The sequence below is a fragment of the Gopherus evgoodei genome, chromosome 1 (assembly GCF_007399415.2).
Source record: "Gopherus evgoodei ecotype Sinaloan lineage chromosome 1, rGopEvg1_v1.p, whole genome shotgun sequence".
In the NCBI taxonomy this organism is placed as follows: Eukaryota; Metazoa; Chordata; order Testudines; family Testudinidae; genus Gopherus; species Gopherus evgoodei.
Genome location: NC_044322.1, coordinates 160,446,998 through 160,465,000, shown reverse-complemented (window position 1 = coordinate 160,465,000; position 18,003 = coordinate 160,446,998). Strand labels below are relative to the sequence as shown.

Below are 18,003 nucleotides of genomic sequence, written 5' to 3'. Positions count from 1 at the left end.
AAACATTTAAACAATCACTAAGGAGGGTAAGAGAAAAGCACGGAGAGACAGGGAATTTGACAAGAACATAATCTAAGGCACCATATTAGTGTCTTGCAGGGATTCCAGTTCAAGGTTGTTCAAGTAACAAAAGTAAAGAAAAATGTTTATTCTAACTGCTGACTCCTGAAAACTCAGCCTAGAACGCACAGGTAAACTATGTTCTTTCTGACTCTTTTTTGGGACATAAATGTGATGGAAGTCAGGCAGGCAAGCATTCCTGAAATTAGCAGCAGGACAGATGAAGAACTTTTAGAAGTGATATTTGCTTGCTGCAGGCCAGGGAACTGATGGATGTAAAATTAAGGCAGGCCCCTAACATCCTGATCAGCATGGCTTCCTATTCAAAATACAAGACTCATTATTTTGAGGACTTTCCTGGTATTTAATGAAGCTATTGGTTTTAATATGGGAAATGTAACTAAACAAAATGTCTAATTCAAAGGCAATGTCTGTACCTTTACCACATTCCGCACACAGGTATTCTCGGATGTTATCGTGGACTCTCATGTGCTCTTTTAACATGTCCTTTCTGGCAAATGACTTTCCACACTGCTCACACGCATGACTTTTTACACCTTAAAAAAAAAAAGTTATTGCAGAATCTCTAGGGGAAAATGTGTGTGTTGCTAAAAGTTGACAAACCTCTGGCAATAGATTCACTGAGCAATAATCCAACTGTCTCCTAAACAGCTCCTCTCAGACAAACTGAATCCCAAAATGAATTATGAGAAATAGGCAAGGGAGAGAAGAGGTTTTCATCCGAGCTTTGAAACAAGACTAAGGCAGAGAGAGCTAGAAGAAAGCTTTAGAGAAGGATTTCATGATGAGCCGTAGAGACTTATGCTTCTGTATCAACAGTGCTGAGATTGTGTAAAGGGACAGAAGAGTGAGTGGTGCTAAGTGAGCAGGTGGGGGGAGTAGATGGAGACAAGGGACAGAAGTCTGACTGGAGATTTTTAAAGACCAAAGAGCTCTAGATTGAACTGCATTCTGAAATGCACAGTGGGGAGCCAGCAAAGTCATTTAAGGATGAAGGGATGTGGATGTGCTCCTCTCCACCTCAGAGGAGATGGGGAGCAGCCTTCTGCACATGCTGGAGTAAAGAGCTGGCACTTTGGGATGCCAAAGAGCTGGAAGGAACTGCAGTTCTCTAGGTGAGAAGAAATGAAGGCCCGGATGAGTATTTAAGCAGAGACAAGTAGAGAGCCAAATTTTTAATGGATGAAAGCTAAATTATATAATCAGAGAATCTCTTAAATCATGCCCTGATATCATTTACCCTCATCAATTTTATACATACATACATAACTGTAGCCATCTGGCCTTGCCCCATCACATAAAGTACTGAGGAACAGGTATGTTAGCCCCAGGCTAAACAAATCCCTAGTATTGTGGTAACCAAATGGCAGTTGCTCCAGGTTAATCAAGGCACCTGGGGCCAATTAAGATCTTTCTAGAAGGCAGTGGAGATAGCTACACTGATTAGAACACCTGCAGCCAATCAAGGCAGGCTAATCAGGGTACATGGGTTTAAAAAGGAGCTCACTCCAGTCAGGCAGGGAGGAGCCAGAGGAGAGGAAGTGCGTATGAGGGAAGTAGTCCAGGGAGTTGTAGCTGTCATGCAGCTGTTACAGGAGGCACTATAGACAGCTGCAATCCACAGGGCCCTGGGCTGGAACCTGGAGTAGAGGGCGGGCCCGGGTTCCCCCCAAACTTTGCAGCTCCTGATCAGACACAGGAGGAGTTGACCCAGACTGTGGGTTCCACCAGAGGGGAAGATCACTGAGGTGAGCAAATCCGCCAATAAGCGCAGGACCCACCAATGAAGAAGAGGAACTTTGTCACAACTGGTACCAGAAGTGGGGATTTTTGGTGCGCACAGCGCGGTGAAAGAAGGAGGGTGATTTTCCTTTTTTTTAAAAAAAGAGAGGGTTAATTTTTATTTTTTTTTGTCACCACAATGGATGATGTAGTGTGGGCACTGATACAAGCCACGGCAGCCCAGCAGGATGCTAGCTGTGTCCAGGCAGCTGCCCAGCAAGAAGCAGTGAGGCTGCGGCAAGGACTAATCGCCTGCTGATGGACCAAGCTGCTCAAGACCAAGCTATGTTGTGGGAACTGGTAAACCAGGTAAAGACCCTTACAGACTGAACCGTGGCCATGATGGGACACGGCTCATACGGGCTAGCCATTGGCTGCGGAAAATGGCGAGGGAGGATGATGTAGAGGCATACCTTCTGGCCTTTGAGAGGACAGCCCTACGGGAGGCCTGGCCTCGAGATCAGTGGTCTGGCATCCTTGCCCCATTCCTGTGTGGGGAGGCCCAGAAGGCTCACTATGATCTGCCTGAAGAGGCTGCAGCAGACTACTCCCAGCTGAAGGCAGAGATCCTGGCCAGATCTGGAGTAACGACCGCAGTGCAGGCCCAGCGGTATCATGAGTGGAGGTACCAGGAAGACAAAACCCCGCGGTCCCAATTGCATGACCTCATCCATCTCGCACGAAAGTGGTTGCAAACAGAGTTCCGGAGTCTGGAAGAGATACTAGAGGTTCTGGTCATCGACCGGTACATGAGGGCACTGCCACTAGACCTCCGCAAATGGGTAGGCCAGAACGATCCGTCCACCTATGACGAGATGATCACGCTGGTAGAAAGACGCATGACAGCCAGGGAATTGACCCAACTACCCAAGAAAAGCCCCTTTCATAGCAAACATCCAACCCCAGCTCTGGAAGGTGGGACAGCCAAACCCCTGGGGAGTCCTAGGTGGAGGAAGAGGGGGGCTGAAAACCTGCAGAGACTCTAGAAGGAAGGGATTGGCATGAGCAGGGGGAACCCTGGGACTAAACCTCCTAGCCCACATGGTATGAGAAGGATTACAAACAATTATAGATGTTATGCATGTGGGGAGTGGGGACACATAGCAGCACAGTGTCCCAGCACCGAGGAGCCTATGCAATGCAACTTGGGGGACTGGGAGGTCCCATGCTCCCTTATCCACCTTGCGGGCGTCACATTAGCCCCGCATAACTACCAGGCCGGTGAAGATAAATGCAGCAGAGACTACAGCACTTGTGGACTCGGGGAGTGCTATTACCCTTATATTGGGTAAGCTGGTAAAAAGTAGCCAGCTGCTGCTACGTGTTTGGCTTGCAATGACGTGTGTGCATGGGGCATGAGCCATTACCCCACCATCCCAGTGGAGACAGAGGTTCAGGGGAACCCCATTGAGGTGACAGTGGGCGTAATTCCTAAACTCCCATTTCTGGTAGTTATTGGGAGGGACTATCCAGGGTTTGATAATTTACTCCCCTCGGAGAGGCTGGAGGGAGGTGGAGACCGTGTTGGCAGCGACTCATCATTGGGGGAATGTCAACCCCCAATGTCTTCTGAGTTTTCTCAGGATCTATTCTCAGCCCCCGAAAAGGCCCGGAAGACAAAAAAAGAAAGGAAGGCCGTGAAGGCTTTGGGAACCCGGATCCTGACCCAGGGCCAGAAGACCGCGCTAGTGGGCAGATGGACACAAGCAGCCATCAGAGAAACTACCAACACGGAAGGTGAGCCGGAGGCTGGCCCCAGCCGTGATGGCGACGAGCGGTTGGAAGAAGCAAAACCGGCCCCTGGGAGCTCAGGCAGGTTAGTCCTGGGAGAGAGATTTTGGACGGGACCAGGCAGAGGACCCCAAATATGATAACGTCAGGAAAGAGGTGGCTGAGATAGATGGGATACCAGTGGAGGGAAAGGTCCGGGGTCCAGGACCCTACTTTATAGTGAAGAAAGATCTCCTGTACTGTGTGGTGCAAATGCAGGAGCAGAAAATACATCGACTTCTGGTGCCACTAAAACATCAAAAAGCCATATTGAGCCTCACCCACAGTCACCTGTTTGGAGGACACTTAGGGGTAGAGAAGACCCAGGCCAGGATCCTGCGGAAGTTCTTCTGGCCAGGAGCACATGAAGATGTCAGGCGATACTGCACCTCTTGTCCAGAGTGTCAGCTACATAGCCCTCGCCCACACTTATGGGCCTGTGATACCTCTTCCAATAATAGAGGTACCATTTGAACGCACAGCCATGGATCTGATTGGGCCCCTAGAGAAGACAGCTCTGGGCCATCAATATGTGCTGGTTGTATTAGACTATGCATCCTGATACCCTGAAGCCGTCCCCCTACGCAACACAGCTTCCAAGACAATAGCTAAGGAGCTAGTACAGATCTTTTCCTGGGTTGGGCTACCCAAGGAGATACTGACTGATCAAGAGACACCTTTCGTATCGAAGTTGATGAAAGATCTCTGTTCATTGTTCCATGTACAAGCCCTACGGACCTCTGTATACCACTCACAAACAGACGGCCTTGTAGAAAGGTTCAATAGGACCCTCACAGCCATGATCAGGAAAATGGTGAGCTGGGATGGGAAAGACTGGGATACCCTATTACCGTACCTCATGTTCGCCATCCGGGAAGTTCCACAAGCCTCCACAGGTTTCTCTCCATTCAAACTACTATATGGGCGCCACCCCTGAGGCATATTGGATATAGCCAGAGAAGCCTGGGAAGAGGAGCCAAATTCCGGAAGGAACATAGTCGAGCATGTACTACAGATGAGGGATCGGATACCCCGAGTTACACCCATTGTATGGGAACACTTGGAGAAAGCACAGGAGACCCAACGGATTCATTATAACCACCAAGCAAAGCCTCGACGGTTCGAACCAGGGGATCCAGTAATGGTCCTGGTGCCCACAGCAGAAAACAAGCTGTTGGCCCAGTGGCAGGGACCCTATGAAGTGATTGAAGCGTGGGAGAGGTAAACTATAAGGTGCGGCAGCCAGGCCGCAAGAAACCGGAGCAAATTTACCACATCAATCGTCTAAAACCTTGGCATGATCGAGAGGCATGCTTAGTCACCCAGGAGACCCTTCCCCAGGAGGATAACTTACATGAGCAAGTGAAGATATCACCCGACTTGAAGCCAATCCAAAAAAATCGAGGCAGCCGATATGATTAATCGTAACCGAGATGTGTTCTCTACAAAACTGGGGCGGACAACTGAGACCTATCACCATATCCGCACGATCTCCGGAGCCAAGGTAACACTGAGACCCTACCGAATCCCAGCAGCCAAAAGAGAAGAAATCAAGGCCGAAGTAAAGAAAATGTTAAAATTAGGTGTTATTGAAGAATCCTACAGTCAATGGTGCAGTCCAATCATTCTAGTGCCCAAACCTGATGGTACCACATGATTCCATAATGACTTTCGCCGACTGAATGAAGTATCCCAATTTGATGCACACCCCATATCACGTATTGACGAACTGGTTGACCGACTGGGTAGTGCCCGATTCTTGACTACATTGGATCTGACAAAAGGGTATTAGCAGATTCCCCTGACCAAAGAAGCTAAAGAAAAGACAGTGTTCTCCACCCCAGACGGGCTATTCCAGTACACTGTCCTCCCTTTTGGGTTACATGGGGCCCCAGCCACATTCCAGCGCCTCATGGATAAGCTGCTGCGCCCCTTACTAGTTATGCAGCTGCATACCTAGATGATGTCATCATTCATACGCCAGACTGGGGAACCCACTTGGAGAAAGTTGAGGCAGTACTACGCACCTTAAGGCAGGCTGGCCTCACCGCTAATCCTGCTAAATGTACCATAGGACTAGCAGAGGCTAGGCACCTGGGATATATTGTAGGAAGGGGTATAGAGAAGCCCCAAACTAATAAGCTAGAGGCGATTCAAAACTGGCCCCGGCTGACCCGAAAGAAGCAGGTCGGTGCGTTCCTAGGCGTGATAGGCTACCACCACCGTTTTATTCCCCACTTCGCCAGTAGGGCAAGTCCTCTAAAGGACCTGGTGAAGGCCCGAGGTCCAGACATGGTGAAGTGGACCGATGCAGCAGAGGGGGCATTTTTAGACCTTCGGACGGCCCTCTGTAATGACCCCATACTCATAGCCCCAGACTTTATCAAGGAATTTATTTTACAGACAGATGCTTCTGAGGTGGGGTTGGGGGCGGTTCTGTCACAAATGTTTGGAGAAGAACAACACCCGATCCTCTACCTAAGCAGAAGGCTGCTCCCAAGAGAACAGAAGTATGCAGTAGTCAAGAGAGAATGCCTTGCTGTCAAATGGGCCATGGAGACACTGCGTTATTACCTCTTAGGCCGGCGATTTACTCTTGTGATGGATCATGCACCCCTCCAGTGGATGCAGAGAAATAAGGAAAAGAATGCAAGGGTCACCAGGTGGTTCTTATCCCTCCAACCATTCCAGTTCTGCATACGGCACAGGGCTGGATGCCACCATGGCAACGCTGATGGTCTTTCACGAGCACACTACCTTGCGTCCCAAGTTGCCCAACCCTATGGTGTTGAGCAGAGGGGGGAGATACGTGATGGGGCAAGGCCAGATGACTACAGTAAAGTACTGAGGAACAGGTATGTTAGCCCCAGGCTAAACAAATCCCGAGTACCGTGGTAACCAAATGGCAGTTGCTCCAGGTTAATCAAGGCACCTGGGGCCAAGTAAGATCTTTCTAGAAGGCAGTGGAGATAGCTACACTGATTAGAACACCTGCAGCCAATCAAGGCAGGCTAATCAGGGTACATGGGTTTAAAAAGGAGCTCACTCCAGTCAGGCGGGGAGGATCCAGAGGAAAGGAAGTGCGTGTGAGGAGCTGGGAGCAAGAGGCACAAGGAGTTGAGACTGAGAGGGTGTGCTACTGGAGGACTGAGGAATTATCAGACAATCAAGCATTATCAGACACCAGGAGGAAGGTCCTGTGGTGAGGATAAAGAAGGTGTTTGGAGGAGGCCATGGGGAAGTAGCCCAGGGAGTTGTAGCTGTCATGCATTTGTTACAGGAGGCAATATAGACAGCTGCAATCCACAGGGCCCTTGGCTGGAACCCGGAGTAGAGGGCGGGCTCGGGTTCCCACCAAACTTTGCAACTCCTGATCAGACACAGGAGGAGTTGACCCAGACCGTGGGTTCCACCAGAGGGGAAGATCACTGAGGTGAGCAAATCCGCGAATAGGCGCAGGATCCACCAAGGTAGAGGAGGAACTTTGTCACAATACATACTTTATAAAATTGGCCTGCCATAAAACCATGAAAGTATCAATATTGTATGGGTTCTTACTGTAAACTACCATAAGCAGTTTCTTCCTGACAAGTAAAAATATGGCCTCAGAAAGCATCCAGAAAAGGAAGTCTTTGATATTAATAATAAAGGAACAACAACAACAACAACAACATGTTACCTGTGTGTATAAGCTTATGTCGTTCCAAATTCCCGATGCTGTTAAAAATCCTTCCACAAATATCACATGGGTGGATATATCTGAAACAGAAAAAGAAGCAGACTCTGCCATTCTCTTTTTGACATGACTGTGGTTTCAGCAATCTCAATCAGCAACTGAAATTTGTTTGAAAAGACTGTTACTGGAAAGGTTTCCTTGAAATATAAGCATATGGTAAAATAAGCCTTAAAAAAACATACAAGTGCATCAGAAAGTAAGTATGGCCAGACAGTATTGCTCTCTCAAATTATACAGTCATTTTTTAATTTGATTAAAGATCTTTACTTTAAAAATCCAGAACTATTATCTGCCCAATGGTGTACCTGCTATATATGACATGACATATTGACATTCGGCGGTATGTTTTAACCCTTTAGTAAATGAGGACCTGATTTTACAGCCCTTAATGAAGCAAGAGGTCCCAATGGGACACAAGAACTGTAGGACTGTATAAACCTGAGACAATATCAGAAAACATCAGCTACTCATATCACAAAAGAAACTGAAAAAAGAAGGGATTTCTCCTGGTACCTTGACATTAAAGAGAAAAGCCTCAAGAATATCAATGCGTGTCTATCCCTCACTAACCAAGCACCCCTATTTGGCACAACCACCCTGAGCTCAAAAAAAAAAGTAGTTGTTCATACAATATTAGTCAGACATGTCATCTTACTTCTGCACATTTGGATCAGGCAGATTCTCCCGGTGAATGACCATGTGAGCATGGTAAGTTGCCTTCAAGGCGAATCGTCGATTACAGATGCTACAGCCATAGCCTTTCTCCTTGTGAACCTCCATTATGTGTTTTAGGTACTCCTTCCCTCTGCCAAAGGTTAACTGCAGAATGAACCAATAGTGAATGCACAGGAAAAAAATCTCTCAGGAAATAGTGACCAGTTAATGTAGGACTTGGATCTACAGCATAAATAGCCAATAATCAAATATTGTCCTCACTATCAGACAAAGAGTCCAGGGAAATCTATACTCCTTTTTGGAACCTGTTTTGTCACTGAAGTACTAAGCATACCTATAAAGAACATCCAAAACCAGTCCCTCCACATGGGAGACTAGTTTGGGATACTAGCACAGGCTGGTGCTCCCTTCCCAGGGGCTGAGAATGCTGCAGAGGCAGTTCACTCAGCCGCTGGAAATGGAAAAAAATGTGTCACATTGCTCTGCTAGGAATCCTCTGATTATTTCTGGCCCTGAGGGGAGCTACAACCAACCTCCCTTAGCCATCAGTGCAGCAGACCTGCAGGTGGAGAGAGTAGCTTTTGGACTCTAAGGATCTTTCTCATTTCATAGGGAAAGCGGAGAGGAAAAAGAAAAATTGTCTCCTCATGCAGGAGTCTTATTTTGCTAAGATTTACTTTTCTGTTCTCCCTTCAGAATGCATGAAGAGACATTTCCAGCCAGGAAGAACCTTTCCTTCCCAGCACTTACCCATCTTCCACAGCTGTTGCTGTCATCTCTGATAGTGGATTGTTCCGTTTGCCTAGGACTGCAGGGACGCTTGATACCAGAGCTGACAAAGAAACAGCTTTCTAACCTGAATTTCGTGAATTCTCTTATTTTGACGCCTACGTTATCAAATGGTTTATATCACGGTTAGCCTGGCACAACAGGCAGCCTGAAGAGTTACCACAAAGCACTGTCTCAGGGATTTTGCTTCTCAGCTGTTTAAACTGTACTGAGCTGAAAGTGAGGCTTGTCACTGCTGAGGTCACACATCTTCCTATGATTACTTGTATGACAGCAGCATCTAGAAACCCCAAATAAGATCAGAGCCCCTTTGTGCGAGGTGGTGTAGATGGTAAGTCCCTGTCTGAAAGGGATGACAATCTAAATAGACAAGGCAGACAAAGGCTGGGAGAAGGGGTGTATTATTATCCCACTTTTACAGATGGGGAACAAATGAGGCACAGAGACTAAATAACTTGCCCAAGGTAACACAAGCTGTGAAAGACCTAGGACTTGAACCCTGATCTCCTGAATCTCAGCCCAGTGCCTTAACCACAAAGCCATTCTGCCTTGCTGACATAAGCAATCATCAGTCAGTTCAGCTGTCCCAACCAATCAGTTCTTTGATAGAGAATTCTAAGAATCTTGAAGATGACATTTTCCCCCTGGCCACGCCTCTCCCCCCTTCTTTCCAACTCCCAAAAGCCCTGTCCTGTGATCATCATCTCTTCCTCCCACAGTGGATGGCTCAATCAAGTATGCTCCAGAGGCCATGAATGCTATTCCATTAGCGTCGGATGCCAGGGAGGAGTGTGGCAACCTCTCATTGCTACCAACTCTTGCTGACGTGGGAGTGCAGGACCAGTATTAGGTCGTGGTCTTGGAGTGCTGCTGCCAGACCATCAGACTGGCCCTCTCTTAGCTTATTTTCAATGTTCTGTGAAATTCTGATTATAACAACTTCTTCTTTGACAGAAGAAACTAACACACACATTTAGTTGGAAAGGAGAATTTAAAGCTACCTGGCACCTTTTGCAGCTATACTTGTGAGGCTCAGAATCTGCACTTTCATCAGAGTTGTCATCGTTTTCCTCTGATGAGATTCCAATTTTACCAATGAATTCTTCCCTCTGGTGGTCATCCATTAGTGCAATGTCCTATACAGGGTAGGGAAGGAGATTCCATCTTAATCAGATCTAATGTCAAAAGTTAATACAGCCCCAAACCTTCTGCCACATTGATTAACTACATAAACAGCAACAATAACATGATTCAAGGCATTCTCCCATATAATAAAATCCCTGCAAAAGTTCCCCAGTTTGTAGACAGAGACAATTTTGTTATTTTTAAAATGCCAGATATATGCATATTTTATGAATATTAGTATAAATAGGGACTAAACCGCAGCAGTGTTAAATCCATAGCACCATTTTAATGGCACCATTGAAGAGTGTAACACCTTTCAGTTTGTGTTAAAGAAATTGCACCATTTCACTAAACCACTTGACTCTTAACTGCAATAAAAGGGTTCTCCAGGCAAGATGTTTCCCCATGAGGATCCTGTAATACCTCAGGGATTCTGAAAGACTTTCTGACTATGGAATACATTATAGCAGAGAGCCTATTTCAGGCATGCCTCCCCTCCCATTCATAATTGCTTAACAGCCCTGTAGCAACTATAGCAATTGCTTATATGGAAAAGTAACATCAAGAAAAGATTCAGAATATAGCTGCCTTTGAATGCAGTTTAGCAGCTGGCAACTAGGAGGAGGAGCAGCAGCACCATGTCTGCAGACCACCAGTCTGTGCTCCGTGGATCAGTGTGACAACTGCTATAATAATCAATAATACTTCTACCCAACACTCGCATAGCACCTCCCACCCAAAGCTCTGAAAGGGATCATACAACATTAGTTAATTGAGCCTCCACACCCTCCAAAGGAAGTAAGTGTTTTCTTTGTTTTAGGTGGGTGAACTGAAGCACTGTGGTTAAGTGGCATGCCCAAGGTCAGGCAGAGTGTCAGGGGCCAATCTTGGGAACTGAACTACGCTGTCCTCCTGATTTCCAGTTGCTTGCCATAACCATTAGACCACACTTCCTTTATGTAACCTATCTATTAATGTTTAAAGTGATGGTTCTCTCAACTCTCCTACTTCATAGTTTTTTCTCATACTTAACCACCCACAGTGTTGAAGATAAGCTGCAAAGGTTTTACCTTAAAAAAATCCAAAACTCTTGTTTCTGAGATTCCAAACACCAAATTCTGGCTTGAATTGAGAAACAGGTATAACAGACCCTTATAGAGATGTACGTAGAGGGTAAGGAGATGTATGTGATCCCTCTTATATGGCCCGCACGATCATACCACCTTAGTATTCTCTAACAGCTTTCCAATAAAAAATTCAAGTTATCAGAATATTAACAGAATACCTTAAAATGGACGTGAATATGATCTCTAAGAACATCCACTCTGAAAAATTTACGTCCACAGATTTCACAGGTGTATTTCTTGTCTCCGTGTGTCAGGAGGTGTTTGTTCATATTGCTTCTGCATGAAAATACCTAGGGTAGAAGAACACTGAAGAATGTCATGCCTCAAGAGGCATCTGAGCTACTCCTCTTCATAACTTAATTTGCAATTAGGTTTACGAGGTATTTAATACTGCTCTACTTGTTCCTGGGCAGGGCAACCTATTTGTTTGTGTTTCAGAGAAGTAAGAGCTCCCATCATCCACTCCACACCAGGCTACACAAGCTGTTAACATAGTGACTTACGCATCAACAATCACTCAAAGAATTAGCAGAGATCGGTATGTAACAGAGGTGGACATCTTATATAGGTGGAGTAGAATTACAATTAATACATTTGGAGATATTTGGGGATGGTATCTTGAAACAAGATTGCCTAAGAAGGGTGGTCCCTTCTATATACGCTACACTGCAGTGACACTTAGCTATTCCCAAGTAAAAAAACCCATTATTTACTTAGAAATAAGGTTGTTTGAGTACAAATTCCACCACCACAAATCAATAAACATCTTGGAAACAGTAGTTAAGCCCACATTCACGTCCATGCCATTCACATTCACACTAATCTTGGATTGCATATTTTACCACCCAACACCACCAATTGCACTTGTGGCCTCCATCACTACGCAACACATGCACTTTCAGTTCTAACGCAGAATTGCTCACAAAGCACACATCCAGCTCCTCTCCCTCCACCACAAACCCTTCATACCAACCTAAGCCAAATAAAGAGACTGTATTAATAGACAAATCTGGAGTGTAATAGTTTATAACTGGTCCTTTGAAAATATGAGGTTGGACTAGGGTTTTGTTTAATGCTGCTTTAAGTGACAAGCTCCTCAGAACGCTGGCTACAGAGTTTTTCTTGGTGCGTCTGTAATGAGGACTGGAGGATTGCTGGAGCTTGAATGCAAAGCTCTACCTGGCACAAACTGGCAAAAAAAGCCTACCTTCCCACACACAGGGCATCCCGAGGGTTCCTTCTTGTAGCGCACCATGTTCTCCGTGCTGTGCTCAAAGTCTTCTCTTTTCACACGCCTCACCCCTTAACGTCACAGTCCCCACCAAAAAAAAAATAAAAAAAAATAAACCACATTTTCCACTCCTGTATGCCTTTTCAGCTGAATACACACCGTTCCTGTAAAGCCCAGTGAGATAGGGGAGTAGCACTCTATGTGTAATTTTGTCTCTGAATGAACGAACCAATGCTTAGTTACAGTGGTGAAAGGGATGTTAGAAATATGAGAGGCGTGTTGAAGATATAATTTTGTTTTCCTATTGGTTACATGTACCAATCTTAAAGTGAGAGAAAAGATACTTCTATTGTAAGCAAATCACTTTCATTATTTGTTTCAGTAAAATCTACCCGGTGTGAGGTGTTTTATCTAGGGTGGTGAGAAGTTTAACCTAGAAACTCTTCCAGCCAGTCAGTCAGTGGGTGCTGTAGATGCACAGCTGCTCAACCCCAGGTACTTCATATTTAACAAAGACCCCTATTGCCACCCCTGCTGATTTTGAGGGGAGAAGGGCCCCTGCTTCTATTCCCAGGGAGAGAAGGGGGCCCCAGGTCACTGGCCCAGCTTCTGTGACAGGTGAGGGGAGACCCACTGCCCCCAACACCACTCAAAGTGGGGGATGGGGCTGTGGTATGCGGGGGGTAGGACAAAAGGAGGGGCCTCTCTTGCTATGTGCCTAGGGCCCAGATTGTTTAATCTGGCCCTGCTTCTAAACTACTTTCAACCTTGTCCCTAAAAACTACTAGTGACAATTTAAAACAAATACCCAGATTTCATTGTATGTTCTCATTTTTAACCTCTTCTTTGTGGCTGTCATTTCCTTCAGAGACTACAGCTTAATTATCAAAGGTGTTGGGCACTTGCAACACTCACGGACTTCAGTGAGATTTGAGTGTGCTCAGCTCTTCTGGTCTGGTTTCATAAGTGCTCTAAATGTTGTAAGGCAACATACTGTACCACATTCAATTTATTTGTTAAATTGATAGTCTTAATCCCATATTATTCTCTGGAATGGATCTGTGCTTACTCACTGCCGTCCAATTCCCAATAAAAGACAGCAACTCTACCAACACGCTTTTCAGTTACCACAAAAATTTCACAAGACTTGGATTTTTAACATCACAAGAGATCACTATGATCATCTAGTCTGACCTCCTATTCAACACAAACCACACAATTTTCACCAGGCAGTTAATGCATGTAGCCCAACAACTGGTTATTGAACTACCGCATATAGTCCAGAAAGACAACCAATCTTCATTTAAACACTCCAAATGATGGAGCATCTACTCCCTCAGTAATCAATTCCAATGGTTCATGTTCCTTATTGTTAAAAATTTGCTACCGCTCCCTCCCTCAAGGACAAGCTACACCAGATCAGCTAATTAGTTTTGAAATGATAGCCAGCATCAAGTGAAAACTGATGCAGAATGATTTACTTAATTTCCTCAAGTCAACTGACACTTCAAAAGCAACAGTCAGGTTCATGCCAAGTGTACTTACCTTCCAAGTGTCTCCTTTGATGATCCAACATGACGTCCTTCCGGTAGAACATTTTATTGCAGATTTCACATGCAAATTTCTTATCCCCATGTTTCTTTTTGTGTTTTGAGAGGTTACTATTCGTGGAAAAGAACCTGAAACACATCTCACACTGGAATGTCTTGTCATCTGTAGGTAATGGGAAAAAAGCAATAATTTTAAGATAAAAATGGTATTTTTTTTAAATATGATAAGAAATTTATTCTATAGTTAGCTCGAGCATTACAAAGCACCACACATGAAACTGGGGAAAGCAGAACATGACAGTTTTTTGTTCTTACTTGTCAATTTGTCTTCTGACAAATCAAATTAATCAATCTAGAGTCTCGACAGGTTAAGATCTGCTCCTCAAAACCAATCACAGCAACTGTACTAAAGATTCCAACCTCGCTCCCTCAGGTTTGTCTTGCCCTATGAAAGTCTAGAAGTCACCAAAACACACCAAAATTGCTTCTGAAGTTAATTCAGCAATGGTAAATACTAAAGACATTAACATGTACATTGATTCTAGCACAATAAATTCCTCATATAGGCCCCTGACCCTGCAGTCTGGTATACTCTCATTAATTCTGTCCAAACTGGGTTCAGTCACAGGTTTTCCAAATACAACATCCCGTTTGGAGCGGGACTGTCTGAGGAACACAGTAGCATAGGAATTGCTACCTCAGCTTCAAACAAAGGCGCACCTAGTCTGCACCTGACTTCCAAGAACAGACAGTACCAGGTGCTTCAGAGGAAGGCGTAAAACCCCCATAATGGACAGTTATACAACAATAGGCCTACTGGGGAAGTTTCTTCCTAACTCAGAAGCTGTTCAGAAGTCTGAGGGTTGTTGCATGGTCCTGCAGATGCCACAGGGATAAGACAGAAGAAAGAGGTATTAGGCCAGTTAACAATAGGTCCAAAATGTTTTTGATTTTGGAAAGAATCAACTCTGTGAGAGAGAGAGCTGCCACTGATGAAAGGCAGATTACTGGGAGGTCTTGGCACCATCTGTCCTTTTATACAAGCATTGTCCCTTGGAAGAAAAGTCTTAAGTAAGGTTACTTCCAGTTGTGCTTGGAGGAACAACAACTACCCAGAGGATTCCAGGCTGATGGATATTTTGTGTCCAAGGAGTGACTAAGGGCTCTAGGGAGGAGATGCAGAGGAAAGGATAGGTTCTAGTGATATCACAGAGAAAGAAACAACAGGACCTAGTGGGAGACTGGATTTACTGGGAGAAGGAATGAGAAAGCAGATGAAGAGTGCAAGGCTGGAAAACTGGAGGCTGCAAGTCTGGAGCCTTCAACAGTGACAAAGATAAGAGAAAGCAGAGATGGACTGAGAGGAAAGGTGTGAAATTTAGTTTTAGAAAAAGCAAGCAGGAGAAAGTGGTAGGATATCTGGGAGGAGATATCTGAGACACAGCTTGGGATGTGAGATTCGAGAGAGGGAAAGAGATAAAATACAATGCATAGGTGGAACAGCTGCTGTACAGATTGCCTGAAATAGTTTTCCATGATGTGGTAACAGATGTTTGTTTTTACAGTGCTACTGTAATGTGAGGAAGGTGAAGCCTGACTACTCTTCCCTCCTGGTTGCTATAGAGATGAATTATGGTGTAGCAGACTTCACTTGGGGATCCACAGGCATGGCTCAACAGTTCCCAAAATCATGGGATGGCTTTGTCAGGCAATCTGAGGGCCTGGCAGCTGAGTTACAGCTGTCTTCCTTCGGTGTTCCCTGGGTTCTCCCGGCTGGACAAAGTGGAGAAGGGAGGGAAGGGTACAGGGACCTGGGCTCTCCCTCTCCACTGGGTCCCAGCCCAAGGGGGAAAAGAGTGAGGAGTGTCTCAGCCGCCCTCTTGCTGATACACCAGACCAGCCACCATTGGACTACTTTCTATCTTCCCTATTCTTTCTTCAATTTGGGGCAGGGTCACAGGGTCACAGCTTCCCTCCCCGGGGAGGGTTGCTCAAACACTCTGAATAATTCAGACAGTCATTCAGGGCTTCCCAGTGATTCCCTCTGTCAGAGAGAAGGGGAGAGAAAAAGGTGTCGAACCTCTGGCTGCTAGGTCAGGTCTTACCCACAGTCCAGGCCCTTCCCCTGTGGATTCCTGTCCCAAAAGCTACCAACAAATTAGCTTCGTTCCTGCAAACAGTTTTTTCTTCACTCTCCCGCCTGCTTGAGTGCCAGAGTCCCCTTTTAAACCAGTCCTACATCTGGAGTAAGTTCGACAGTGGCTGAAGGGCAGGGCCCTCTTGGCCCAGTACTGTTCCATCGCTCATTTAGTCTTAGTGAGAGGTCTGTAAATACCATCACATATGGGAAATTAATAAAGCTGATTCAAGTTTAGATAACGTTGGTGAACAGTTATCACCTGTTCTGCAATTGTGGAATTCCAATGCACTTTCTATCCGAAAGGCCTTTTCACATGTAGCACACTTGTACCTGTAGTCACTGTCGACCTGAGGATTGTAAACAGTAAACATTTAAAAGAGGGAAAGAAACACAAACCATCACAATGGAAAGAGAGCTTGCAAAAACTTCTAGGCTACTTTTTTATTGTGATAGCCATTTCATTTTCTTCAACAGAAATTTTTTTCTTCAAAACATTTGAGTACATTTTAGTGCAGAATTCTGACATTTTAAATTTCAGAGCATGACTCCTCATTCTAAACTTGCTGCAAAAATATATTGTGCTGTACTTACTGGTCTATAAAAGACATATATATACACATGTGTAGGTGAGAGAGTGTGTGTCTTTTTGGCTACTCTGAGCCCTGCAATGAAGAATTTGATTTAGGAAAAACAAGATGTTTTCTGACTCATAGTCAGGCTCCACAATATTCTTGGCATCAGATGCCAGTAATCTGAGAATTTAGGGCTTGATCCAAAACTGACTAAAGTTAACGGAAAGACTCTCATTGCCATTAATGGGTTTTACTAGCATTATGATTTGTACTGCAATAGCATTCAGAGGCCTCAATCAAAGATCAGAACCCCACTGTAAGTAACAGTGTAAGTACATGTACACACACACACACACACACACACACACACACACACACACACACACACCGGTCTCTGCTCTAGGGAGCTCACAGTCTAAACATACAACAAGAGACAACTGGTAGCAGTAACCAGAGAGGACACGCAAACAAGACAACAGTGAAACAATTCTACTTAGTATAGTGAACAGCAGTCGGAGCACACCTTTACATCCTGCCCCAAGTCTCCAGCTAGTTCTGAATCAGTGACACTCCCCCTTGAGGTAAGAAATGCCCGAGCACTTTTCCATAGGCCAGTGTTTTCCAAAACTTGGGACGCCATTTGTGTAGGGAAAGCCCTTGGTGGGCCAGTCCAGTTTGTTTACCTGCCCTGTCCGCAGGTCCGGCCAATTGCCGCTCCCACTGGCCACGGTTCACTGCTCCAGGCCAATGGGGGCTGCAAGAAGCAGCGCAGGCCGAGGGATTTACTGGCTGCCACGTCCAGCAGCCCCTATTGGCCTGAGATGGTGAACAGCAGCCAGTGGGAGCCACGATCGGCCGAACCTGTAGACGTGGCAGGTAAACAAACCGGCCCAGCCTGTCAGTGGCTTTCCCTGCACAAGTGGCAGAAAAAGTTTGGAAACCACTGTCCTAGGCAATTCATACCAGGGATCCATTCACACAGGACTGACTTACACACCCCAATCATCAGCACAGAACTCTCAGCATATTTTCATCTCTCCTCATGAAGAACCACCTGGTTGTTTCTACTCACCTCATTCCTGCTGTGTTTATATGAAACATGCTGCTTCAAGCTCTCTTTACGGCTGAAGAGCTTTGCACATTCCTCACATTTAAACAGTTTGTCACCTGAGGGATCCATCAAGACAAAATAAAGAGTGAGCCACTGATGTAACCAACTGGGAACTCCACATGTGATAGCTAAACAATTCTATAGGTTGCTCCAAACAAACAGGCTAGCTGAAATGTGGGCAGCTTCAATCATTACACGGATTAATTCATTGATGTTTGAAGTCAGATCAACTAGTCTGACCTCCTGTCACTGTCATAGAACTTCCCCAACATAATTCCTGCATTTAGTTCTACATGCCCAATAACACTTGCTTG

General features: G+C 45.4%; 1 protein-coding gene across 2 annotated transcripts in view; it reads right to left on the bottom strand.

The window, feature by feature from the left end:
- PRDM15 (PR/SET domain 15) overlaps nt 1-18,003 on the bottom strand; it is a 62,851-nt gene that overhangs the window by 6,812 nt on the left and 38,036 nt on the right. For both annotated transcript variants that reach the window (XM_030577257.1, XM_030577268.1), the window contains exons 10-18: nt 17,651-17,745; nt 16,266-16,353; nt 13,862-14,029; nt 12,293-12,387; nt 11,244-11,375; nt 9,835-9,969; nt 8,025-8,188; nt 7,313-7,392; nt 498-617 (exon numbers count right to left, since the gene is read on the bottom strand). In XM_030577257.1, coding sequence (XP_030433117.1) covers nt 498-617; nt 7,313-7,392; nt 8,025-8,188; nt 9,835-9,969; nt 11,244-11,375; nt 12,293-12,387; nt 13,862-14,029; nt 16,266-16,353; nt 17,651-17,745 — 1,077 coding nt within the window. The remainder of the gene's footprint in view (nt 1-497; nt 618-7,312; nt 7,393-8,024; nt 8,189-9,834; nt 9,970-11,243; nt 11,376-12,292; nt 12,388-13,861; nt 14,030-16,265; nt 16,354-17,650; nt 17,746-18,003) is intronic.